This window comes from Neodiprion pinetum, chromosome 1 (genome assembly GCF_021155775.2).
Source record: "Neodiprion pinetum isolate iyNeoPine1 chromosome 1, iyNeoPine1.2, whole genome shotgun sequence".
NCBI lineage: Eukaryota > Metazoa > Arthropoda > Insecta > Hymenoptera > Diprionidae > Neodiprion > Neodiprion pinetum.
Genome location: NC_060232.1, coordinates 11,210,241 through 11,238,202, shown reverse-complemented (window position 1 = coordinate 11,238,202; position 27,962 = coordinate 11,210,241). Strand labels below are relative to the sequence as shown.

Here is a 27,962-nt window from a genome sequence, read left to right as displayed (position 1 = left end):
GTCCACCTCGTCCTCTTCCTGGTCCACCTCGTCCTCCTCCTCGTCCACCTTTGACCACCTCCAACCACCGCCAATCACCTCGGGTTATACCTGGAATAGTAATAAATATTTTCAGTATGAGAACACATCAAAAATATTGTATAAGGATTAATATAATCAATTAATTAATTAATAATTTAATAAATTGTATAAGATTAATCATAGCTACTGAATATGTGCTTGCACGAGAAATGTATTGAAATAATTTATTGTAAACGTGACAAGTTTGTAATATTTCAGATGAAATATAATTACAATTGCCATTAAATATTATAAGAATATTAATTAATTAATTAATAATATAATAAATTGTATAAGCTTGTTCAAAGCTACTGAATATGTGCTTGCACGAAAAATGAATTGAAATAATTTATTGTAAACGTGACAAGTTTGTAATATTTCAGATGAAATATAATTACAATTGCCGTTAAATATTATAAGAATATTAATTAATTAATTAATAATATAATAAATTGTATAAGCTTATTCATAGCTACTGAATATGTGCTTGCGCGAAAAATGAATTGAAATAATTTTATGTAACCATGACTAGTTTGAAATATTTCAGATAAAATATAATTACAATTGCCATCAAATATTATAAAAGTGTTTTACTCACCGAGCACAAATCCTCGTCCTCCTCGTCCTCCTCCTCGTCCAACTCCGAACACCTTCAACCACCGCCAACCACCTCGAGTTATACTTCGAAAACTAATAAACATTTTCAGCATGAGAACAAATCAAAGATAATGTGTAAGGTTTAATATAATTTTTTTATCGACATATTTTACCAAAAAGATTATGAGAAGATTATAAAGTTATAGAAATTTTATTAGCGTACTGACAGCTACTGAATTTCGGCTTGCGCGAAAAACGAATTGAAATAATTTATTGTAAACGTGAACGAGGAACCACGGAGCGCTTATCCTGGAAGTCGAGAAATTTTATTAGCGGACTGACAGCTACTGAATTTCGGCTTGCGCGAAAAACGAATTGAAATAATTTATTGTAAACGTGAACCAGGAACCACGGAGCGCTTATCCTGGAAGTCGAGAAATTTTATTAGCGGACTGACAGCTACTGAATTTCGGCTTGCGCGAAAAACGAATTGAAATAATTTATTGTAAACGTGAACCAGGAACCACGGAGCGCTCATCCTGGAAGTCGAGAAATTTTATTAGCGGACTGACAGCTACTGAATTTCGGCTTGCGCGAAAAACGAATTGAAATAATTTATTGTAAACGTGAACCAGGAACCACGGAGCGCTTATCCTGGAAGTCGAGAAATTTTATTAGCGGACTGACAGCTACTGAATTTCGGCTTGCGCGAAAAACGAATTGAAATAATTTATTGTAAACGTGAACCAGGAACCACGGAGCGCTTATCCTGGAAGTCGAGAAATTTTATTAGCGGACTGACAGCTACTGAATTTCGGCTTGCGCGAAAAACGAATTGAAATAATTTATTGTAAACGTGAACCAGGAACCACGGAGCGCTCATCCTGGAAGTCGAGAAATTTTATTAGCGGACTGACAGCTACTGAATTTCGGCTTGCGCGAAAAACGAATTGAAATAATTTATTGTAAACGTGAACCAGGAACCACGGAGCGCTTATCCTGGAAGTCGAGAAATTTTATTAGCGGACTGACAGCTACTGAATTTCGGCTTGCGCGAAAAACGAATTGAAATAATTTATTGTAAACGTGAACCAGGAACCACGGAGCGCTCATCCTGGAAGTCGAGAAATTTTATTAGCGGACTGACAGCTACTGAATTTCGGCTTGCGCGAAAAACGAATTGAAATAATTTATTGTAAACGTGAACCAGGAACCACGGAGCGCTTATCCTGGAAGTCGAGAAATTTTATTAGCGGACTGACAGCTACTGAATTTCGGCTTGCGCGAAAAACGAATTGAAATAATTTATTGTAAACGTGAACCAGGAACCACGGAGCGCTCATCCTGGAAGTCGAGAAATTTTATTAGCGGACTGACAGCTACTGAATTTCGGCTTGCGCGAAAAACGAATTGAAATAATTTATTGTAAACGTGAACCAGGAACCACGGAGCGCTTATCCTGGAAGTCGAGAAATTTTATTAGCGGACTGACAGCTACTGAATTTCGGCTTGCGCGAAAAACGAATTGAAATAATTTATTGTAAACGTGAACCAGGAACCACGGAGCGCTCATCCTGGAAGTCGAGAAATTTTATTAGCGGACTGACAGCTACTGAATTTCGGCTTGCGCGAAAAACGAATTGAAATAATTTATTGTAGATCCGGGAGGTTGAGAACCCGGTACTCGAAATTTGCGGAGCGCGACTCTTATCCGTCCGCTCTACTGCGCGGTTGTTTCCCGACTGAGGAATTCGGCTGGCTGATTTTAAATTGGTGACGTCACTTTCTGAACATCCGACATCCAAACTCTGGTTTCGAACTTTGATACTATGTATGATGATGTATTATGTATGATGTATGATGTATAATGTATGATGTACGATGTATGATGATATGATACGATGTATAATGACTTTAGTTTTCACATTTCATACAAGCAATACGCACTTTATCTCTCCTGCCGATTCCAGACTCAGGCGGCCAGGCCCTTCGATGGTCAGCCGTTGACTGAAGATATATCCTTCAGTTAACGGGTCAGCTAATAACGCTGCCGTTCTGCGACAGTTGGATGATGAAAAATTTTGCTCGTATCTTTCAAATGTGTGTTAAAATACACTCGAAGTGTTAAGAAGCTTCGTTCTTTCTCTCCCTATCACCTTTTTAGGTCTTGAAATCACTACGCAGCGTTAAATACCGTCTTATATACGAAGCATCCATTTCGTCTCGTTCAAAATTAGCGCATCCGTGATGTATTACAGTTACTATGAATTTTTTTTCCATCCGAATACTTTACGAAAAACAATTCTGCTCCTCCATCCAACGCAGATACTTCACTTGCGACCAGCTAAAACAGCGTTTCGATTCTATGCCTATGAAAATTCAAGATCGAGAGAGCAAATGAAAAGTTGTTGGAATAATTATGAATATTAATGTTATGGGATACATCGAGCGCGTGTCGAATAGAATCCCATTTCGAAATGAATAATTCTTCTCTTTTCATATCATAGTTAATCTAGTAATATAGGTAAATAGGATGGTTGGAGGTGTTCGGAAATGGTAGGACATTTCAGAAGTTAAAGTCGACGATGATCCGGTGCATCAATTTTATCGTTACAGATTTTAGTTTCCCTTGAGGCATAGAGTATTCAACAACGATAATGCAGTCCTTAAAATTCATCATTTATCTTTGTCTGGAAAGCTAGTTCGCAAGGCGTGGTATTCTAGATATGTCAAAACTAAGCTAGCGGCACGTGTTTGCATTATTAGAAAAATACCCGTACTCTACATACACTGTTTCTAATCTTTTGCTACATTTGGTTTAATCCCCATGCTTCCACAGCACGAATAGTCGGAAATGTTTTTGATTATCCATAATAATATAAAAGAAGTAACAAAGCTTAAATTTATTGTTAAAGCTCTAACGAATACATCAAACTGCGGTCGAATTCATTTATTATTTGCACATGACCTGTGTACATTTGATAAATTATTCCTAAATACATTGAAACATACGTATTTATAATGAAATATCATGCAATGGGCTGTGTAAACTATAAACTATAATTTCTATCAAATAGCTGTTTTTATGTCAACATGTACATAAATAATTGCCAAGAAATTAGAAACACTCACAACTTGTCGCAAATAAAGTAAAACGTAAGGTTAATAATATACAAATTACACAAGCGCACCATAAAACGTGGCAAGGGTAATCCTAGTGCAGTGATTGTATAAACTAAAGAAATATACATTTACACATACATGATATAAATTAATAGACTAGAAAATAGTATTTAGAGAGCTTATCTAATTCCGATCTTGTCACAATAGATCATTCACATAATCAATATACGGTTAAAGCTGTATTAGCTACATTCACAATTAGAAATAATATTTTTTATCCATTTTTATAGTTATTTAATTTCTTGTACAACGATTTTTCAAACTTCACCGCAAAATGGCCAACGAGTTCTCGTTGTGCAAGCGCGAGTCAAATTACCTTACAGATGGCATTACATTGATTTTTGCCTTCTCGCGTCGAGTTATAAATACAGAGAAATCTCAATGAGAGCTCATTTCTATAAGATTTATTGTAGTGCTATATTCGTAGCTGTACCTGTTATTCTATATTATATACTGTCCTAAATTTTAAACACACAGCGCAACAATGGCTGAAAGCACAATGGCAAGAAGAGAGGAACAATTTGCATCTTAATAAATCTTTTCGTCTTTATACGTAGCACAGCGACGTCACGTCGGAGGATATGTACTAGTGGATCACTAGGTGGGGCACAGAACTGAAACATAATTATGTTGAAAATCTTCAACATCTCTTACAGAAAGTACGTACGTTGCCAGACCTTATACACCAACAATGAACATTCATAGAGGCTATATTCATAAATATTTACAAAAGTAAGCTAATATTTTACCCGCAATTGCTTATTACTGATAACTTTATATGATTACTATTTGGTTTATTACGGTTTACTTATTTTCAGACAATCCTGAAGTTGTATTCCAAGTTTTTCTAAAAATTCATCGCCTGAATAACATTACGAACTTCAACCTCATGATAATAACTGGACCGTGAAATATACAAGTGTTTATCTCGCACGGATTCAAGACAAGGTGAAAGAAATCAGCCCACCTTTCAATATGTAGTCCGTTAATAATGTGGGCACCGTTGGACTATCCTCATTAATAGCCTTTAATACTGAAAACAAAAACATATTATTAATTTCGAATGAAGTTATTAAGTAATTGTTGGTACTGTTACCAAGAACTTGTAAAACTTACTCTTAATGAGGACTTGTAAAGCTTGATTATGAGGTGGGCCATTGTCCATGTGATAAGGTATCACTGTTGTCAAATACTGTAAATTTTCAATATATTTTTGTCTGGTTAGGAACTTATCTCATAGGTCTCACAAGATTGACAAAGTACTAATCAGACTTTGCTCGTAAATCTAAGATGCCTACCTTGGAATCCTCGATCACCCGCAACCATCCCGTAACCACCTCAAACCACCTCCAACGACGACCGCTAACCACCTCGTGTTATACCTGGAATAGTAACAAATATTTCCAGTATTAGAACACATCAAAAATATTGTGTAAGGATTAATATAATTTTTTCATAAACACATTTTACCAAGAAGATTATGAGAAAATTTGGGCTTGCGCCAAAAATGGATTGGAATAATTTGTTATAAACATTACAAGTTTAAAAACGTTTAGATTAACAGAATCACAATTGCCATAAAATATTATGAAAATGTTATACTCACCGTGCAAAAATCCTCGTTCTCCTCGTCCACGATGTTCTCCTTGTCTTCCTGGTTCTCCTCCTCGTCCACCTCCGACCACCTCCAACCACCGTCAACCACATTCAACAACCACCGATAACCACCTCGGGTTAAGCCTGGAATAATAATAAATATTTTTAGTATAAGAACACATCAAAAACATTCTGTAAGGATTAATATAATCAATTAATATGTAATAAATTTTATCAATGCATTTGAAGCTACCGAATATGTGCTTGCGCGAAAAATGAATCGAAATAATTCATTGTAAACATGACAATTTTGAAATATTTTAGATGAAATATAATACAAATGCCATCAAATATTATAACAATGTTTTACTCACCGAGCACAAGTCCTCGTCCTCCTCGTCCACCTCCGACCACCTCCAACGACTACCGTTAACCACCCTGGGTTAAACGACGGATACCAATGAATATTTTCAGTATCAGAATACACCAAAAATATTGTGTAAGGAATATTATAATATTTTTATCTTTTTATTTTACCAAGGAGATTATGATAAAATTATAAGAACTTGTAGAAATTTCATTCGCGGATTGACAGCTACTGAATTTGGGCTTGCGCGAAAAATGAATCGAAATAATTCATTGTAAGCATGAAACAGGAAGGACGGAGCACTTGTACTGGAAGTCGAGTTCCACCAGGTATTGTACCTGCTCCACAGGAACCACGAAGCTCTTGTCCTGGAAGTCAAGTTTTACCAGGTAGCGGACCTGGACCGCTGGAACCATGGAACGCTTGTCCTGGAAGTCCAGTTTCACCAGGTAGTGGACCTTGAGCGCAGAAACTACGAAGCGCTTGTCCTGGAACTCGAGTTGCACGAGAAAGCGGACCCGGAACGCAGGGTGCAGGAGGTACAGAACCCGGTATTCGAAATTTTCGGAGCGCGATTTTCATCCGTCCGCTCTACTGCGCGGTTGTTTCCGGACTGAGGAATTCGGCTAGCTGAGTTTTGTCTATATAGATGGAGACGTCAAGAAAAAAAAAATTTTCGGTGACGTCACTTTCTGAACATCCGAATATCCTACATGCAAACTTGGATTTCGAACTTCAATAGTATGTATGATATGATGTATGATGTATGATGATATGATATGATGTATAATGATTTCAGTTTTCACATTTCATACAAGCAATACGCACTTTATCTCTCCTGCCGATTCCAGACTCAGGCGGCCAGGCCCTTCGATGGTCAGCCGTTGACTGAAGATATATCCTTCAGTTAACGGGTCAGCTGATAACGCTGCCGTTCTGCGACAGTTGGACGATAAAAATTTTTGCTTGTACCTTTCAAATGTGTATTAAAATACACTCGAAATTTTAAGAAGCTTAGTTCTTTCTCTCCCCAACTAAAAAAAAAAAAATCGCCGGCAATCACCTTTTTACGTCTTGAAGCCAGGACACTGCGTTAAATACTGTTTCATATACGGAGCATCCATTTCATCTCGATCAAAATTAGCGCATCCGTGATGTATTACAGTTACTCCGAATTTTTTTCTTACCCAACGTAGATAGTTCACTTACGACTAGTTAAAACAACGTTTCCATGCTATGCCTATGAAAATTCAAGATCGAGAGAGCAAATGGAATACAGCGAGCGCGTGTCGAATAGAATCCCATTTCGAAATGAACAATTCTTTTGTTATCATATTATAGCCGTATTATTGTATGTAATCTAGTTTTTCTCCTGGAAAATTACAAAATTCATAGTATGCATCATGTATTAATCGCATATATTAATATCGTACATGGACCGTATATACGTATATGTATACTTTTAGGTCTCTGTACCATTATTGCATCTGATCTATCATTATTCATGATCCATGTATACATTCTTCTCTCCGGTAGCTATACCTTATTTAAATCACCGTTTTGCTACAAATTTTGGACGAAATTTACACTCATTATTAATTTCTTGCATCGCCGACAAGTCGGTTAGTACACACAGGCCAAGTATTGGCTTGGGCTCACCATTGCGAAGACTGTGTTACTCGGAAGGTGAATGCAGCCAGCATCATTTCGAAATCGGTAATTCTCTGATGTTCTGCAATAAGTTCTCAACTGTACCGTTGGAACATCTCAGGGAGCGCAAGCGCACGACGATTCTCGGTTGTTACACCAAAACCCATTAGGGCAACTGTCTTTATATTCTTTAGTCAACGAGCCAATGAACGAGAATCCGTGTTTTTGACATTTTTTGCTAGTGCTTTCTTTATCGTAATTTATTTGCTGTTGGTCCTACGCTCTTTTCGCTGCTTTTTCTGGGTTTTTGGTGGTCCAATTAGTCAGAAAAGTGTCATACAAATCGAATTTGCGACCAAAAATTTTTGTTACAAAAATAAGCAAAAAGGTGATGCTAACCCCTTTGTATTTTTGGCGAAAATTTTTGCGAGTTTGAACAATGCTGAAATAAATTTTTTGTGGCACTATTCCGACGTAAGTTTGCGAAAGAAATCGATTGGGCGCAGTCTCAATGCGCTGCGATTAACGTATCAAAGGATATATTCAAAAAACGACAAGTTTTCGTGTTTATTTTTCTGCTGTTCCTCCCACGCTCTCTTTACTGCGTTTATTGAGTTTCGAATATGCTGCGAGCAGCGGATCAAAAGTTCCGGCCGAAAAACGGAAAAATTTCTTTGTATTCCGTCACGGATTCACTCCACGACGTTTTAAATGTTTTTTGTCGGCTTTCTCATGGTTCAAATAGTCTCAGACGAGTGTCCTTCGCAACGATTGCAGGTGGAACAATTTCCGGCCTCAAAAATCCCAGTAAAGCAAGGCTAACCCCCTTAATTTTTTTCGGTCTCAATTCATCCCATCTCGAATAATGCTAGAATGAATTTGTTCGCCCCATCCTTGGTTTGACGTTGTGAACGTGGGTGTACAAGACGCTGGTTAGGGAGAAACGTGGTATGCAACAATGCAACCTTCATGTTTTATTATATCGTTGTTTTGATGTTCGTTTGCTGTCTTCACTGTTATTGATTTATTACTCGCATAAAATTCAGACATCGAAACACATATCCATTTTCCAAATTTTCTGTAAACGCAGTGTGCCTACAAGTAAAGATCGTCTGAAAAACAAGTATTTCTATCACTCGCTTACTGAGGGTCCTTTGCGGAGTCTGGATTACTTTTCAACTACACTGCTTGCCGACAAAACTGGTGAGTTTCAGATTATTCATCATTTCTCATGAAACAGACTCACGTCCATCCTGTACCAGATTGGCTGACTCATTGTTAGTTATCAATTCTTCGGAAGCAAAACTCTTCCAGGCACATTTACCGTCAATCACAATACTGTTTCCGAGGATTGGTCAGAAGTAGTATTTGAAAAATTTAAATTTTGATCACGTATAAGAGAACTGTTTTTTTAGAGCGATGCCGTTCTTTTTTCCTTAAAACAACACGAATATATCATATTCTATTATGTACCAAGATGACCAGAAATATTTTCAAATATGGTCACTGCTGCAAAAATTTCGATTCAAGCCATTTCGAAAATCATTTGTCAGATTTTAATACTTTGTTTCTTCTACGTGGTATAGAATTTCAAGCTGACGAAACTCAGATTCCTGGAGCACAACTTTATTCACCCGGAGTACACGAGTAAGGAAGGTTAGTAGTATCAAAGCTGGCTAATGTTAGCAGGAGCGACGTAACTATCAATAATCGCAAATACATAAAAGGAATTATGAGAACTTTTAATTATTTCTTCTCATTTCGAAATATATAGCCTGAATTTTTGAAGTCAAGCCACTATTACAAACACCATGGTCTGTTTTGGCAAGGGAAACAGGACGAATGGTTTTAGAAGCAAAGCTTCTAATTGTAGATGAACAAAAATTCGCGCTAGAGTATGAATCAATTAGTAAAGTGACAATAATTTTAATCAACAGAAAAAAGCGCTGTCCCTATAATTAATATTTCAGTTGGTTTTTTTTTTTTTTTCGGGCATCTGGTATGGGAAACAAGGTGTATAAAAAATTGAATACGTTCTCTATTATGTCTGCGTAAAGGGTTCACAAAACCATATTTCACTTTCATGGAAAAATCGTGAAAAACTGACTCATGTGCATTGAACAAGTTTTTAGTCATGATACCGTGTCTAATAGTGTTATTTATTTATTACAGGGAAGTTACGTCGTTGCCGTCGGTTTGACAACAGAAAGGTTGATCGACAGCGCAAAGGAGCTACGGGACAAGTGCGTTACTGCTTGAATGAATTTGATTTATAGCATATTTTTTTTTTTCTGATGTCGGAAGAAGACATCACTTACGATAGATAATACTAGAGTGAATGAACGCAATTCAATACCAATCAAATTTGATAAATCGTTCAAGCGAATTGTTTGAGTCAGCAGATATTTTTGCTATAGCCGTTGAACGATGGCTGCGATTCCTGAAGCGGTAATTAGATTCTTTGAGGCCGTAAAATCTAACGACATTGAAAAAGTTGTCGGATTGTTGAAAAGTAAAGAAGTTGACGTGAACGCGGTAGACGTCACGTCAGATAATCAAACAGCCGTGCATTTAGCTGCATTTCGCGGATATGAAAAAATGTTGCGGATACTCGTCGACGAATACAATGCGGATATCAATATTGCTGATAAAATTGGGGAAATACCGTTGCAAATTGCATGTGATAAATATAATGTAAAAATTGCCAAGTATCTGATAGAGAAGAATTCGAATTTTCCGGAATATGCCGAATCCTATTTAAATGACAAGTTAGTCGATGAATTGTTCGAAGCAGCCGAATCGAATGATGTACAAAAAGTAACTGAACTTATAAAAAATAAGAGCGTAGATGTCAATTCTATAGACAAAGGTAATTACAATAGGACGATATTGCATATCGCCGTTATGAAGGGATACGAGGAGCTGGCTCGTTTACTTGTTGACGAATTCAATGCCGATACCGATTATGAGGATGAAATAGGCGATACCGCGAAAAATATGGCCATAGATTACAAACATGCGAATCTAGCTGAATTACTGGCGAGAAGCAATAGCAAAGAGTTGAAATTGGACGCGGAAGTTAGTCAGTCGGATTCTAATTCACAGTTATGCAAAAAACCGAAGCATAGTCATCCGACCGCCGAACCTGATAAACCATTCAAATCCTCAATTACGTCCGAACAATCTTACAGTACCGGTCAGTAAATGTTAAATACGGTAACGTTCAGGCATTACCGATACCATTTTAAAATGCGCTGTTCGATACGTTACATTTGGAAATTAGCAATCGATGGTCTGAAAGATAGATATTTTAAGATAAACATTATATTATTATAGATGCGAAGTCCAATTTTATTTGGAATCACCCTAACGAAAACTATACTATTGTCAAGCTAAACCTACTTATGGTCTAATAAAGTTTTTAAAGGATGATCATCTGCGTGAATTATTTTTTTCCTCTTCTCAAAATCCATCCTCATTATAGATGCCAGGGTTGAGTCACTGAGGTTTCTTAGAGTTCCTTACACCTTTTATCACCGTGCACATATTGTCAGTGTCTTCTAATTACCACCTTTTGTCATAACAGTTTGGTCAAATGAATAGCATCAACGTGATATATCCATTATACTCTGAAAAAATCGTCATTGTATTAATATTTTTGTATATTTATGTTACGCTCTCTGCGTTTTACGTTTTAATAAATTCACGTAAATATGATCACACGACCTTGTACAAAAATTTTAACGCATCGGGAATTCAACGTTATATTACATAATTTTTTTTTTTCTTTTCTACCATATGCTCAGTAATTTTGGTCATCTAATAAAATCATTTTTTTCTACCTTGGCAAATCACATTTATCACGCTGAACTTCTACCGTACATAATTATATAAATCAGACTGCTTACTCACGATGAATATTATCACACGTTCTATAGTCGTTGCAAAATAACTCCCAGACAGGGTACCATAAGTCCGAGCAAGAAAAATATACATACTTCTTAACGTAAATAAAATGGTCCACCAAATATTTTCTTCAATCGACCTCAATATTATTTGCGTTTAGAAATTTCTGTTCTATAATTTTTACGATTGATTTGTTGTTTATTTCAGGGATATGGCCGAGACTTGTTCGAATTTAAATTCAAGTAATTGCGAAAGTAACTGGTGTTAACACACATGGGATTAGAATGTCGACATGGTTGAAAAATTGACGTATTTCCTCGGAATCATATACCAGATGTGATCATGTTTGATACATGTAGTTTAAAATCTCAGTGAAAATTCATACTGCATTCTACTATAATCATTTTTTGATATTCTTATACAAAACTCTTATTGATATTCATGGCGTCGAGTACAGAAGTCGAATTTGGTTTTGAAAACAAGACCAGGTGAACGCCACATTTTTGTATTCACTTTGTCCTAAATTCATGATATTGTAATACCCGATGACGTTCTCGATATTGAAATCAGTGAGGAAAAATATGGGCGATTTGTTTTGGAAAATTTTCATAACTCTTCTGTTTTCTGCATACTTCTTAAGATTTGATACCAAATGTCTCTCTGTTTTTTATTCTTATACCGTCACGTGTGCGGTATTTAAATTATTCGAAATTGTATGTAGAAGGTATATTTATACTGATGGGAAAATTGAATTTGTAAGCCTGGCATACCATTGCATACCGGGACCCTTTAATATTGTCGAATCGGATATTAGTACCCGAGTTGTTGCTTCAAAGGTTCCATTCAGATCAACAGCAATCAACAGCCTTTCAAATGACAAAATCGGATGTATCGATAATTACGAAATACTCGTCGGACGCAGTGTCAGCCATCGAAAAGATGCATCGATGGAGTTTTTTTGGCAATATTTTGGTAAAAATCTACAACACGTGACTGCCAAGTGTGCTCGCAAACTTGACATTCCAGGGATATACAAAGAATTACCTGACAACTCATTCGGCAAGAATTTTATCCGATTGAATTCAAACAACGTCTCGCCGAGGGATTGTAAATTCATTGAAACTTGTGTTCAGTTAATGTCTGAAATATTTATAACGAATTCCTTAAAATCCGAGGATAATTTCATGAAATATCAAGTAGATTCTCTTTCAGCACAAAATCGTCTAATAGATTATCAAAATATGGAATTCGAGTGTAGAAAAGGGATCGATGAGAAACTTACCAACGCAAATGGATCGGCCTTGCAGAAAATCGAAGATTTCATAGACGGCGTAGATTCAGGAGATCCGTCCGGACTCCCACAGTTATGTGCTATCAGTGACGTGCTCGGTAGAAAAATAGAAATTTACGACGTAGAGAAAATGCAGCAGTACGTCATCGGCGATGATAAAAAAGGTGAGGCTGTGCAGGTACAATTCCATGAGCCAAAATCCGGTCAGGCCACTGGACACTACACTTTACTCGGTGGTAAAGAACCGTCAAAAGTGTCCAAAGGACGAAACATGTGTCTGTACGATGTCGTCGGCGAACAGTCGGGATTTGATGCGGATCAATTAAAAGCGTCAGCCTTAAATGTCATGAAAAAAAATAAGATAAAGATTGCTGAAATGTACCTGGCAAACAAATTGTTTCTGGGTGGAGCTCGATACAATGGACAATGTCCTGACGATGCTGGATCCTTGCTAGACTCGGCGGAAGGACGATCCGGCTTCGCTTACAGTGCCGGAGCACATTCTCGAAGTCATGCCGCCTTCCGAGGTGGCACAAACGCATTACTGACTGCAGTTAGTGAAGCCGTTGAAAGGCCGATAGAGGTACGTCACGAAGCGGAGAATTATGCGGATATATTCGGACAAGCGGAAAGCTCTGATCCGATTTTGTTGGAGTACCATAAGCCCGAAGGCGATAAGTCTGGTGAATATTTGACGTCGATTGGTGGTAATCAGAGATACCGATTGCACGATCGCAGCCCCGATAATATGACATTTTTTGAGATTATTGGAGAAGAGACGGATACTGATCCGGTGGAATTGAAGTCGCGGGTAATGGAGATAATGATGAGAAATGAAGCCCAAGTTCCATCCGGTACACACTGCGTGGAAAATGCTTCTTGGTGTCGTGGTGGAAAGACTGCGTTCATTTCGCGAGACGAACAAAACTTCGTTATTCACCACGCGTTGAGATCTCAAGAAGCCAGAGCGGCTATGGAGAAGTTGAATGAGTATCGGAAGGGTGAAAAAGATTCCCAGTCTTATACGCGGCAAGCAATACACATTTCTGGACGTGAATTTGACCTTCCGCGAACGGCTTACGGTGGATTTTGGCAGAATGGGGAAGAAAGGATAACGTGGCCTACACGGACAATCACACTTATTTTACAGCACTTTTCGGGATGCGAAAATGATCCAAATGCACCGGTTCATCTGCAGACGTGTTACCCGCGTCATCCGAATTAAGCACGGAAATATTTACGTCGTAGGTTTTATTAACGCTAAAATCAGTGGCTGATTAATCCCAAGTTTGAAGACGAACAGAAAATTATTATTTTATTTTGTTTTTTATCGGACCTGAATTAAAACGTGGATGCTTTTACTTTTATCGTATCAAATATCCCATCTACAACTATAAATGTTGTATATCGAGCAATATGTTAGAATGAGAAAAATAAATATGCAGGAAACAGGGTGAGAACATATATATATTTAAATAAAAACAATTTTGAAGTAAAACGTGATAGGAGTGCTCGAAAATGGTCCAGTAAGTGACGAGAGTTATTAAACGACTTTCAGTAATCCTGACTCAAAGATGACAAAAATAGAAAACATCACGAATAATAAATCAATAAAATACAACGAAGCAATTAGCATAATAAAGAAGTAAGTAGTCAAACTATAACCTAATAGTTTTGGTTCCGAGCAAATTTATTGTAGAAGTAACAATTGCAAATAATGGCACGTATTTACACCGTATCAAAAGTCCGAAATAAAGTAAAAGTTGAAGTTGATAAAGAAATAGAAAAAAGCTGAAGTGTCATAGTCGAACGAGCACTTGTAACAAATGGTACAATTTACATAATAGCTTTAATATTGTTAACTTTGAATTTGAAGAATAATGCAAAATGAAGATATGGTGCGCGCATATATGTGAAATTTTTATTAAATATACTATATGTTTACATAACATTTTTTACATCATTTACCTTATACGCTGAATACTCATTGTCAGTATTTTAATATGTGATATTTATATTGTGACTGCGTATTTTTACGATAAACATTACTCACAATCAGTGTGTAAAACGAGTTTTGCTCAGGTACTCGGTGTGATTTTTCATTTAGGGTTTGTACCCTACGATAAAATATACCTAAAAACTTACGAAAGACTCTTGAATTTCTATCGAATTGAAACATTTTTCGAGAAGATTTTCCAGAAGAGCATTTCTTTGCAAACGTTCTAAAAATTTATATGCCTTTACAGTATTTGATGAAATATAATCTGAAAGTCTCTGTAAGACTTTCTTCATGTTCTATCATTGGTAGAAATTCAAGAGATATTCGGATCTGTTGGGAAAATTATAAGGAATCAGTTTTCTTACGATACTAAACTACTACTGTGATATAAAAATGTGATCTGAAACAGTATGAATTTCTTAAAATAAGCAAAGTTGAGACTAACTGAATCTAGTTACACGTAACTTGATAGGATAGTGCAAGGCAAGAAAAATAATACATCGAACAACAATATTTAAAATTTGACACAATGTGATGCAAGTGTTCCGCAGATGCAGTTTCACTTTGTTCCATAAAATTTAATCAATTGCATGAAGATACCGCGACCCAGAAAAGTTCTTTTAGAGATTTAAAACATTTTTCTGCATTACCGTTTTGAATTATGCCGTTAATTAAGTGTTTTCGCAATATCGTTCTCTCACAGTCAGACTATCTTGACAACAATCTACAGGGACTTTTGGGTCGCTCTACTTTAGTATAAATGCGGATGTGAATAACGTTCCAAATAACGTGTTTATGGGGCATTTTACGTGTAATTGATCTGACCAAAACCCTCACCTTTTTAGAACCAGTTCCAAACTTATGAAATGACCTATTCAGCTGATAAAAGTATATGCAATTGTTCGTCGATTTTTATGCGTAGACGTTTAGACGTTAGTAGACGATAAAATATATTCGAAAGTTGACATTTTCGAGATTCGATCCAGTATAAGTCGAAAACTATAATAGATTAATATTAAATAGCACTCTGGAAATAAGAAGTAAACAGAATGAAATATAAAAATTTCAGTTTATTTCATGGTTTTCGAAGACATTAACGGTCAAAGTCCGAAATAATAGCATCTGCTAAAAACTGTACTCTTAGAACACGGATTTTGTACTGACCCATTAAATTTGCAGAAACTCAATCAATCGCGCCAAAATTTTGATTCTACGTTTTGTTTCCTTCGAATTCGCAGAGTGCTATTTATGCACCGAAAAATAATTATTAATTTTACAAATTGAATTAGTAAAAAATTCATTGATTTTCAACTAATTGTAAGTTTGGCCCCACGATGAAATTTATACATGTTTTTTAGACTAACAGACGAGTATTCTATAAAATTTTCAGTGAAGAAAAAAAACCACATGGTTTTCCAGAAATCTAGAACTAAGGTTTGTTTTTTACTATTGATTAGCAACATTTAGAGATAGCCATATTGTTTTGCATATTATGATTTAACAAAAATAAAACTCACGACTGAAAGTTTCTTTATATTTAATTATTTTTTGCATGATCTCTATTCTTAATAATAATAAAATAGAACTTAATTGGAACTCAGACTTCAAATAAAAAAAAAATTACGAATAATTTCAGATATTCTCATCAGCGACCAAATATAATTCAGAAAAGTTTAAATCTGTTCTGAGAAGGACAACAAGGTTTTGGTCAGGTGAATTGCACGTGGAATGTCACTTGGACAAAACTATAATTTGATCATACGTGTTTTAAAGAATAAATGTTTACCATGTATTTCGTTTACAATGGTAACATAATAAAAAACATTTCTAATATTATTGTAGGCTAATTTTTAGTACGTTTTCAATCTTGTTTTTTATTTCAGGCGCAACTTCCAGTTGGAGATATAGGCTATTATTATACAACTGATGAAATTTTCTCCCTTGCGTTAATTGTTTCAGAAACTAAGAATGGAGGTAAATTTCTACTGCTATATTACAACGAAGCTAATATTTTTTTTTTCCAATTGACCCACAACAACTAATCCTTTGTGTTAAGTTACTTATATTAAGCTCAAACAAGTTCCACATGATGTTGAATCACCATCTCACCCATTTTGCACAAGTATCAATATTATTCCTGAAATGGGCATGTTAATGACAGACCTCACAGCCGGGTACTACAAGTACCCAAATTTCCTTGAGAATATGTAAATTTGAACAACTGGCGAATTTGAAAAATTAACGACGGAGCCAGGAATCGAACCTGGAATCTAGCGATGCTTTACCGGAGACTTACTCCACTAGACCACCTAGCCGCCCTGACTCTGTCGTCATTAATTTCTCTCATAACCAGTGAGTTCAAATTTGTTTTCATGTGCCCGATTTGTATGAGTAAGAATTTCTTCTCTGCATGCACTATGTAAAGAGACTGTAGTGTGTAGATGTTTATGTTTTCAAATTCGCCAGTTGTTCAAATTTACATATTCTCAACAAAATTCTCTCGTAGATTAATGATTTGCACACCCGCATCTCATTTATTAGACGGCATTGCCGTCTTACGGGCTTCTCATCGGAAGCAAAGGATTGAAAAGGGTAAACATAAACATCTACACACTACAGTCTCCTTACATAGTGCATGCAGAGAAGAAATTCTTACTCATACCCAAATTTCCTTTTGTACTAACTCTAGGTCTCACAGTCACCCTTCTCGATAGACTTAAAAAAATAATAGTGGGTTCGGGGTCGATTTAACGATTAATAATATGGCCACCAGATATGAAACTGTACTTCAGGGTTTATTGGACAGGCCTTACATTCATTCGATCAGTAATTATTCAACGCTTGTGTCAACTTGGGTAACTTTCAAACGGTTATCCGTTCAACACGGGTCTCGTCGCGAGCAGAACCGGAGTAGGACCCAGGATGACGTGACAGGCACCATCTCACCCGAAATCATCGGTCAGTACCTGTACTATTTTAACCGGGAACTGCAAGCCGTGCCGGTTTCCCGACACGGAAACCACCCCGGGGTAGCTAAGGCCAGCCCACGCGGCTAAACCAATCTTATGTAATTTGTTATTTATTTTCACGTATTCATGATCCGCGGACTGTAATAACCACGTTGGTTTCCCAACGTATCAACCATCCCGGGTCAAAACCTCAATCATGAAGCCCCGGGAGGGCCAGCGCGAGAATCCCCAACCGACTCTACCCAGTTCTGTTCTCGCATCTAATTACTCAATCAGAAGTACATTAGAAACACGATCCAACGTCATTTAATAATCAAATCAATTATTATGAGCCTCGATTCGTCGAGTTGATAACCCCATGTTCACACAGTGCACTGTATCACTCTCGCACGCATAACGAGCTACTTTTAACAAGACTCACGTGTTGTTCCTTCTTAGCTTCGACTAATACTGATCTGATTTTGGATTCTTCTCCATATTCTCGTCTCGCTTGCTCTCGCGGGAATTTTGAGAACTTTGGACTGTATTGTGTTGTTGACTACTCGCTGTAGTGTGCGTGAGAATAGCGTACTTGGATTCATTCGCACACACATCGTAGTATTATAATACATCCTGTTCCTTTACTAATCTCTAGCTGATCTACAGCGGTCGTTCATCCTCTCGCCTTACCATACCTCTCTGTTATTACATATGGTTTCAAGTAACGCTCGTCCAAAGTGTAGTGCTATTGAGTACACTTCTTAATTTTTTACACATTCTCAGGTTGAGATCGCGTTAAACATCGGATTATAACTTAATAATCTCATGGGGCGATAATGGTCTGTGGCACCGGCCGATTACGAAATTATAGGTCATAAAGCACTAGATACAGCTGTTGGTTTCTGTCTATGTATTGGTATGCGTCGCCAACAGGCGTACGTTGCGTATTACAATCAGAATATTCAAAGACTCGAGTTGGTTACATTGTACAGTTGCGATAATATCGCTGATTAACAATAAGGTAAGTGAAATTATTTGCAATTTATTGATTTAATCCCTTCCACGCAGCCATTAATTTTTTTATACGATACTTTTACTAATTTTCTTGAAGCGCGGAGAACAAAAGGAGGATTTTTTGGTACTACGACGTGAAAGCGCTCTGTTTTACCGATATTTATTCTCCTTAGTGGTAGGCTATTCAACATATTGTGGCGTTTCTCGGAAGCACTCTTCATTGGCGCATGTGAGAATCTGTGCCTGTTGGTTTGCAGTGGGCTGTTGCGTCAGGCGCAAATTAAAATTTATAAATCACTATAGGCATTCAATGATTTGGTGCATTTTTTTACCATTGCAATGCAAGCGTGGCCACCTAGACAATCAAAAATCAATTAGATTGTACGAAATTGAAGATTAAATTCATGACGTAAATTTTGCTTTGTAATGTAAATGTAATTTTCGTTTGAATCAATAACGCACTGTAATGACTTCACGTCTTGTTTTTTTCGGGTCAAATTCATCTTCAATACACAAAGGTTTATTTAATGAATAGTGGCCACCCGACTCTTGAGTGAAAAACAGCCACTTATCCGGGTCTTAATTGCAATATTCAATAAAATAATCCTGAATCTAACGAAAAATCAAACAATTATCAAAGTTATGAGTTTATTTAACACATTACAACATTTTAATCACACGAGGAATTTATACAGTTATTTATATCAGTCCGATAAATTAAATTTTACATTCAACAAGTATCAACAATACGTAATTCATTATATATGCCTAATCGAAACATCATTGAAATACACATACACCTACATAACTGTCTTTGATATTGCTTACACGTTACTTTGGTATGATTTATTTCTCTCGTGTTATTGCATAGCTCCTAACGTAGTTTAAAGTTTTCAAAGTGCTAACATTCTAATAAATCTGCACCTAAAAGCCAACTATCACATTAATTATAACTTTTCAAAAAATTTTTTTATATCGTTTCTGTTTCTTCTTCCTTATTGTGTTTGTTTTCATTTCACTCACATTTTTAAATCACCCGTTAACCGTAAATGTTTTACTTTTTTCTTTTACTTCGGAGAGCCAAATTGTTGGCTCCAAAATTTTCTTTACCCTATAAAATATCAAATTTTCATCTGAACATTGAACAGCGATAATTTTGAACAAAATAAATTCGAATCGTTGTTATTTATGTACAATCCATTTTACGTATGTTATGTAGAATACAGCAGATGCATATCAATTGTGATTGATATCATAAAATCTGTACATAAAAAATAATGTTCGATATCAAATTGCTTTTGATTGAGTTTTGAAAATATTTACTCTGTACACTGCCTGTTCAAATTGGTTACATAGTACGCTATATACTCTCCTCATTAAAGTATATACAGGTATACATATATGTATGTATGAGATGTGTAATTTACTTTTACGTGCAATTACCGAAAGTGATATCGTGACTTGTTATTTTTCGTTCCTTTATTCCTAACATAATACTTTTATGCGCAGTGCAACCTGGCAACAAGCAATACCGATGCCTATCCTGCACATCGTAAACCGTGGACCGATATGTATGATTTACGTTTGCGTTACGAAATTTACGATACACGAACGATATAAATTAAATGTGACAAATTTTTCTTATTTCTCCCCTCTCCAATGAAGCTAGTTATAGTATTCGATTAATTATGTAAATTCTGAGCCTGTTTATGGTAAATTTCATCGATAAGTGGTGAAATTTCCTTGACAAGGTGCGCGTCGCTTATCAGTTTATTTAAGGTACAGATAGATCAGGCATAGCCATACAATTCCACGGTATAAGTATACTATTTGACATTATTTACATTTTTTTGATTGACTGTATTTGATTTCTGTTTCTTTCTTCCATTTGGAAAGTGTCCTTATTCACGGTGAACAATTTCAACTGATTATAACAACGTTTAACGAGTTTTTCTCTTCTACTTTACAAACATTTAGACGTTTGAGAATTCTACTCTCTATACATATAGTGATCGCTTTTGTCGATAATTGACAGTTTGAATGTACGTTATATTAAACGGCGTTTTAAGCTCTTACTCATTAAATGATAACGCCAAACGGCCGTATAGTTTAATTTAGATTTCTTACCAACATATTAAACAACGATGCGTGTAAATTTACGCTATAAGACATGAATGCGCGTATATACATGATTATTTCTATTACTTATATATCTTAATCTTTCTGCTTATTCAATTTACAAAATGATAAGAAACGAAGAGGAATAAATTTCTACTTTGGACAATACGTTTGTTTTGTTTTTTCGCTTAAACTTTTCTACCTCGACATGTTTAATTGATAAACATGAATCATTTACATCGCTTGTAGAAGGACTCACTGCACTTTTGATCCAACCCTGCGGGTCAACTTGCGATTTGTCTTTTCGCATTTCTCATCCATTTACGGATGTAGATCCTTTTCGTTTTCGTTGCGAATGTTATCTGAGCCGATAAATATAATTTCATCATTCCATCACGTTGCTGAAGTCTCCGATTTACATTTCCGTTTCACGGTTATTCCTATTGAGCCTCGTATCTTGCGTAGTAAGTCAATTATATCTGCAGTTGACATGTTTTCAACGCTTTCGTCGTTCACCTAGAGAAAAATCGAGGAGGTTAAAATAATCACAACTATCCCTTATCTTGACACGAAATATTTACAATGGCAGCTGCCTTAATTCGAAATGCTTGTAATCTGGAAAACGTAGAATTCTCCGAGAATTTTCCATCGCGTGAAAAAGCTTCCAAAAGTCAGTAAATCAAAATCCCAACCATACAATATTTCCAGCCAATGGGGATTTTGTTTCGAACACTTATAGCAATGTAATTACAAGTGTACACATGAGGTATATACCGTATGACCGAAGAGAGTCACGATATCTTCAAATATCAGCGGTTTTCAATGTCTGTTATAGTAAACTGTTCTAATATAAGAAAAAGATATGCGCATACCTTATACATATATTTAACAAGTCTAAAAAGTGAGTAAAAAATTGAAAACCGTATTATAATAGTATTATTCAACCTATCCACGAATAACAAGTTCTGGATTGATATGAAGTGTCCTGGCATCCTCGGGGATCATGGCTGCCAGAATTGAGTAGACAACCTGCTTTAGAGTAATTGGATAATCACCATGAGTAAAACGTCGCCTTGCTTGAGTCTTCCGTCTTTCGCTGCAACGCTGTCCGCGTGGACAACTGAGATAACAGTGCGATTACCTTCGGGCTGCAAACTGAAGCCCAGACGGCTGTTCCATCCGCGGGTCAGCTCTACCATGAACACCTAGATCGAAGTAAGTAGACCGATTAACATCAATAAAGTACGTTGTATTATTTTGTCACAAAAATTTTATTACTTAGATATTTTGAATTAACAAATCAATGTGTCTAACCCTAGACAAGTTCTTGAATTATTTTCAACTTTACACATAGTATGCATAAAATTACTTTAAGCATACTTGGGCAAAAATTAATTTCCGATCGAAACCCACAGCTGCTTTACTTTTTACCGATATTGAGGATGAAGAGTAAAGAACGTAATGTGGGAAAATGTTTGGGACCGTTTGATAAAACTCAATGTCTAAATTCGTGCGTACCTGACTGCCTTGTTCACAGTCGCTAGCAGCAGCGGGCGATTCGTCGGTAGCTTCGCTGGTTTCGTCGCCGTTTCGCGTCATGTCCCTGGACTCGACATTGCTCGTGAACATGACACCTTTCCATTTAAGCAAGCCTCTGCTACCGCCGGACTCTTCGCCACCGAGGACGGTACCTGGATGATGAAAAAAACACTAACAATCTACTTCTGGCGAACGGAATCTAACAACGACGATAAGGGGGAGTCTCCTACTATCCTTATCGCCAACACAACGATTACGTAGTAAACTTGACACACTGTACATAACGAAGGCCACTTATTGGCTCTGGCTATTCGACGGTTGTAAACAATCATGATAATGCACCACGACGTGAACAATACTACGGATTATCCAACGACGACGTGGCTGAATATCAGCGGGAATTTTAAACGTACGTGAGAGGTACGTAGGATGTACGTAGGTGAGGGTTAAAAAGTCAAATGGCCACACTATATAAAAGTCAAAATGTCGAAGTTTTGAAGAGCATGAGATGTAATTCGTAGTATTTCAAGATATGCAAGAGTAAAGTATGTATTATATATATATACATATATAATATATATTATATGAAAAATTCAAAGTATAGAAAGGTCAAAGTATCGAAAGCGAAACTATAGAATCCCCAAAATGAATAGGAATATATCAAGTGGAAACATGAATGATCAGAATTCTAACAGTTATAAATACATTGTTATTTCGTACATTTTGAAATTGTATCGAACAGATTTCCGCGACTTTGAAAATTCGACACGTATTTGTACTCTTGTATTATGCGGTAATTTTATTTTTTTATTCATACCTAACAACGCTGGACTATCGATAAAACTGACACTTATGAGCAATTTCAACTGCCTGAAAATTGATCGTATCCAACTGATTTACGAACTGTGGCGCTTCGAGGCGCGCTATCGACAAAATCTTATCATTGATAGATTTTTTTGTAATATAAATGATATAAATTTTGTTGAGGAAACACAATTACGGAGATAACGAATAAGTGAGTAAGATGTGACTAAAATAGCAAGAAGAGTTTTGGACATTTGGATTCCTACATTACCGATACAACCCTTTTTCTAGAACGTCCAATGGTGGGTGATATCCCCATTCTGAACCAAAGATCCCAATAATCTCTTTGCTCTGAATAAAATTATCGGAAGACCGATAACGTCGAACAACCAAACGATCCGATAATCGATAGAGTTAGTTACGAGTGGAGATATCCCCCGCCCCTGAACGTTCTAAAAAAAGAGTTGAGCCGGTAATGTAGAAATCTATGTCTAGAACTCTCCCTGCTACTCTATTGATGGGTACATTGCGTTCACTGGAAGCGATTCGAAGGATCGTCACTCGAACTTGAGACATAAAAATCTCACCTGGAATGTCTTGGTCACTCGAATGGGTCGTTTTGTTCCTGGAGGAAGCATCGCCGGTGCCGCAGGCGGGGTTGGCGCTTTGGTAGGCAGGATTCTTGTAGCTGAATGCATTGCTCGTAGCCGTAGCAGCGGATGAAAGTGCCGGAGGCATCGACGCTGGTTCGGATGGCGGGTCGTTGTCGGTTCTCAGATGACCGCTACTCTGATGGGAAAGTTCCCGTGGTAGTTCTTCGCAGTCAAAGTTCGTCGCGAGGTTCGGGTCAGCTGCAGTTACCAGCCGGACTCCGTCCAAGGACCCCGTGCCATCTGAGTCCGACTCGACGCTGAACTGGAAGTGCGGCTTCTCTTGGGGTCCGGAAAGGTCAAGGAAGTTGGGTCGCGGCGGTTTCGACGTCTCCGAGGAATCCGAGACGTCGTAAAGCGAGGGTGGGTCGATTATCTCCGTGCCGGGTGTGCCGGGCTGGGAGTTTGTGATTTGGGTTTTTATCGAGCACTGATCAGAGTCCGAGGTGTCCGCCTGGCTGGTGGACATTTGGGTTACGAAGTACTTCTGCGACTCGCCTGTGGGAGTTATGGAGATCATTTGAAACTGCTTCCAGACCGCTGCAAGGTGCCGATCAAAGACCGTTCGGAGTTCTCGAATAATTTTGTGCTCATTTAGCCACAATCAGTAAGATTTTTTTTTTACTATTCGACAAAATTTTGGTCCCGTTAAAACCTGTGGCTTATCTACTAACCGTGCTCGTTTTCCGCCGTTGGTGTCCTCGTTGGAGGTCTGCGAAGTCTCCGGGGCGAACTGCTGGTGGCGGTGCTGGTTGACCTACGACAGCTTGATCCGCTTGATGTTCCTGGTGACAGTTTTCGCACGGCCAGATCACAGAGCATGTCTACAGCCTCCTGCCTAAAACCATGATCCACCGACCTCGATAAGCAATTAAAGAAACTAGAACACCGGCCGCAAACTGCGAGTGAGTCACACACGCTTGGCATAATTGTTGTTCGTAAAGTTAGTTCTGTTTATATGTTGGTTGTTTTATTTCTTGCGACGCCAAGTGTGACGCACATAGTATGTATAATAGCCTCTGTTTTAACATATGGGTTAACTTGCATAATTAATTTACACGAGCTAATTGTGTAACGTATGCACTTTAAATTCGTTTCATGTTCTTCGGTATCGTACTATGACTGTTCAGCGTATTTCAGTAGCGATATGTGTAAAAATAAATCTGTCAAGAGACTCAAATTGACAGGCTCTACCAGGTGTCACTTTGCACCGATCAGTATGAAAAATCTGTGCTTGTAGTGTGACGAATTTTTCACACCAATGTAGGAAATTGGTGATGAGATATCGAAAAGAAATTACACTATATAAATCAAGTAATTAACTAGACCGATAACATCACTTCGATTCTGTTTTGAACTGGGTAAAAATCGTGAATTTACATAACACGATCACAGCTGCTCTGTTACACGGCTAACTGATTCAACTAGCGATACGATTACAAATAAATTCACTGATCCCAATATTTTCCGCTTGAGCTCTGATCACATATAGAAACTCTGTTCCACACGTCACAGCCCAAAGTCAAGGATTAATTAGAGCGATTCAAGCGCTAAGTGCGTGTTATAGAGTCTAGCCGGTTGATTTCCGGGATTATTTTTTGTATGATTCATTCCTTCGTTAAGCATACGCACATAGCGTTAGCCAGAAACATTGAACAATACGTTTGAAAATAACATCATTTCCGAACTCTAAAGCTTGGGACTCCATACTTGAAAGTCGAAAAGAAAATGTTTTGTTTTGTCCAATTCACGAAAAAATTCATATGGTAAATTCCACAAGAGAGACGGTACTCTAATGTAAAAACATTTGATTCAAAACAGAAATCAGTACAAGACAAACGCTATTTTCGAAACGAGTGGCCTACTTAGAGAAGAAAAATACATATTTTTCCACAATATTTTAGATTCAAATCTGAATGTTAGTTATCATGACCAAAATATGTCCATCAATCTTTAATTTTGGAAATTTCGATTGGATTTTTCAATTGCAATTTGAGGGGAAGCGTTCGATTTCTTTTACTTGTGACAAAGGTTTACGGTATAAAATATCGTCTGTTCAAGCAAATCAGTGTCCAAAATGAAACAAACCCGCACATCGGTAATTGTGTGTGAGTAAGTTACCTGAAAAACCGATAGAGATTCGTTTTTGGTTGTTATCATCGTACCACGAATCACAGAAATCGCATTTCATCATTGAGTCAATATGATTTAACACAATCTCAACTGAGGAACAATCTTACTATTAATGTAAGATCGAAAGATTCCCGTAAAATATATTATTTGCAAAGTAATGGGAATCGATGAAAATTTCAGAGGTTTTTAGTGGATGAAGGTGGAGACAAGTCACGGCCACTTGTCAAGAGTTGCGGCACAAGACGTCAAAGTGTTTTCGAACCGGCACAAACCAACTGTTGAAGACAAACGTAACTTACAGTCCGTACATCATGCTCAATTGCGACCGCTGAACTGAGCGGATGATGTCACACAGCCGGAGCTGACCGCTTCGGGACTCCCACACTTCCAATTGCGGCTATTATTAAGCCCACTTTCGACTAAAAATACGTCCACCCGGCGCAAGGCGGGCCCACGCATGATTAACTATATACACCTACTTTAGTAGATAGGCTAGACGGGTTCGAGACTGTCAAAATTTCTTTAACGCAAGTCCCAAAATCGGCCCGCTGCGCCTGCGCAAAGGCGGGAAATTTGAAATGTGTATGGGTAGAATGCGCACTAGATCCCCGCATCGGTCTACTCTGCATGCGCAAAGGCGGGTAATTTGAAATGCGTATGAGAAGAATGCGCAGTAGGTCCCCGAGTCAACTTACTGCGCATGCGAAAAGGCGGGAAAATTTGAAATCTATGTAGGTGGAATGCGTAGTAGGTCGATTTAGGGACTTGGAGAAATTTGAGTGATCTCAACGCCCTCTAGCCTATCTACTTACTTTTCAAACAAGTGGAAAAGGAAGAATTCACTCGCAAAGTGAATTCGCGTACCTCAGACTCGTCCTAGGTGGCCGGAGAGGGTGGTCAGGTTCCGTTGGGGAAAGAGCCGACACCGGCGTCTGGGCGAGGTCTCGGTAGAGTCGGAGTTTAACCCTGGGTCCGCACTGTCTCAGGAGGGCTACCGCCTCTTCGTGGCTCATTGGTGACAGCGGGGCTCCGTCAACGGCCACAATTTTGTCCCCAGGTTGTATGCGACCGTCGCTAAGAGCCGGCTCCCTGACGAGAGCGCGGACGTAATGTCCCAGGGCGCTGCTGTCCGCCTTCCTCAACGTGAAACCCAGACTTCCGCTGACCTTAGTCATCTCGATGTCAAATTCCTGTCGATTTACAAAATAGTTTCATTGTTAGTAACTCGATCTTTCAATTGGAACTGATTGCTTGGTTATCGTCGAATGAGATCGTTTGCAATTGTGCCAAGTCGTTACCAACGAATTTTTTTAGAAACTTGACTTAGATATTTTAAAATTTTTCCAATTAATGTGTTACTTAATTCGTGTAAAAGTATGTTGTCGAAAATAAAATTACCCATACGCTTGCAACGATGTTTTACATTTTATCCGCTCCATTGCGGAGGAATGTATGAAAATTATCTACGAATTATAAGGCGAACACAATTCATGGTGAAACAAGGTCGATAAACTAATTAAGATTATTTTCTCAATTGTGGACTTTTGTGCCAATACCCGTACTATTGATCAAGGTTCTGAGCTTCGTAACAACGCACAAGCGGTGTCAAAACAAAAATCTAATTTGGTGATAGCAAATTTTGAACAACCGTATTGACTTGTATTTTTAAGTTATTGTATGGAACAAGAATTGAAGAAATTGAAAAATTGTTAGTGTTTCCCGTGTTTCATTCTTGCTGCGTAACGGTTCACCAGCTTTGCAAGTTCACCTACAAAATTGGATCTGAAGTGTTCATCGGTACTAGTGATGTAACGAATGTGAAATTTTAAGTATTCGCGAATGCGAGTGCGAATGTACATTTTTAAATCTGATGGTGCTATTTCTCTATGGTTAAAAATTGACAATTGATTGACTGTCAGGTTTCACCATGCAAGTCGCATGCACACATTAACACCGTTTGCATCTTGTTCCGGATATTGCCGAGCTGATCCGTACCAAGCCGATTGTTTGTTTGATTATTTAAAGACAAATTGACAACAGAATCTAATTAATTTTGAGGCCAGGGTGTGATTTAAACGTGAAGACAAACTTTTATAATTAAAGTTCA

General features: G+C 37.5%; 2 protein-coding genes and 2 long non-coding RNA genes across 9 annotated transcripts in view; 1 reads left to right on the top strand and 3 right to left on the bottom strand.

The window, feature by feature from the left end:
• Positions 1–10,712, top strand: part of LOC124213249 (receptor-interacting serine/threonine-protein kinase 4-like) — a 19,772-nt gene extending 9,060 nt beyond the window's left edge. For 3 of the 4 annotated variants that reach the window (XM_069134012.1, XM_046614369.2, XM_046614359.2), the window contains 3 exons: positions 8,544–8,656; positions 9,040–9,109; positions 9,626–10,712. In XM_069134012.1, the coding sequence (XP_068990113.1) occupies positions 9,881–10,657 (777 nt within the window). In that variant the 5' untranslated portion in view covers positions 8,544–8,656; positions 9,040–9,109; positions 9,626–9,880 and the 3' untranslated portion in view covers positions 10,658–10,712. The remainder of the gene's footprint in view (positions 1–8,543; positions 8,657–9,039; positions 9,110–9,625) is intronic. The other variant, XM_069134009.1, reaches the window with a different exon arrangement.
• On the bottom strand, positions 3,592–5,539 carry LOC124213265 (uncharacterized). 3 transcript variants are annotated; one of them, XR_006881856.2, is made up of 5 exons: positions 5,447–5,539; positions 5,139–5,222; positions 4,957–5,032; positions 4,808–4,873; positions 3,592–4,454 (listed from the first exon to the last, which is right to left on the bottom strand). It is a non-coding gene; the product is annotated as an uncharacterized lncRNA (long non-coding RNA). The 3 variants fall into 3 exon arrangements; XR_011176529.1 differs by lacking the exon at positions 5,447–5,539 and having other exon boundaries at positions 4,957–5,057; positions 5,139–5,402; XR_006881855.2 differs by lacking the exon at positions 5,447–5,539 and having other exon boundaries at positions 5,139–5,392.
• Positions 10,713–10,838: 126 nt separating the features above from the next.
• Positions 10,839–13,163, bottom strand: LOC124213267 (uncharacterized). Its single transcript, XR_006881857.2, has 3 exons — positions 13,033–13,163; positions 12,642–12,927; positions 10,839–11,082 (listed from the first exon to the last, which is right to left on the bottom strand). It is a non-coding gene; the product is annotated as an uncharacterized lncRNA (long non-coding RNA).
• Positions 13,164–19,242: 6,079 nt separating this feature from the next.
• The window catches only part of LOC124212304 (uncharacterized), a 169,786-nt gene continuing 161,066 nt past the window's right edge, over positions 19,243–27,962 (bottom strand). The window contains exons 7-12 of the mRNA XM_046612231.1: positions 26,720–27,045; positions 24,397–24,560; positions 23,660–24,220; positions 22,248–22,420; positions 21,785–21,934; positions 19,243–21,245 (exon numbers count right to left, since the gene is read on the bottom strand). Coding sequence (XP_046468187.1) covers positions 21,123–21,245; positions 21,785–21,934; positions 22,248–22,420; positions 23,660–24,220; positions 24,397–24,560; positions 26,720–27,045 — 1,497 coding nt within the window. The 3' untranslated portion in view covers positions 19,243–21,122. The remainder of the gene's footprint in view (positions 21,246–21,784; positions 21,935–22,247; positions 22,421–23,659; positions 24,221–24,396; positions 24,561–26,719; positions 27,046–27,962) is intronic.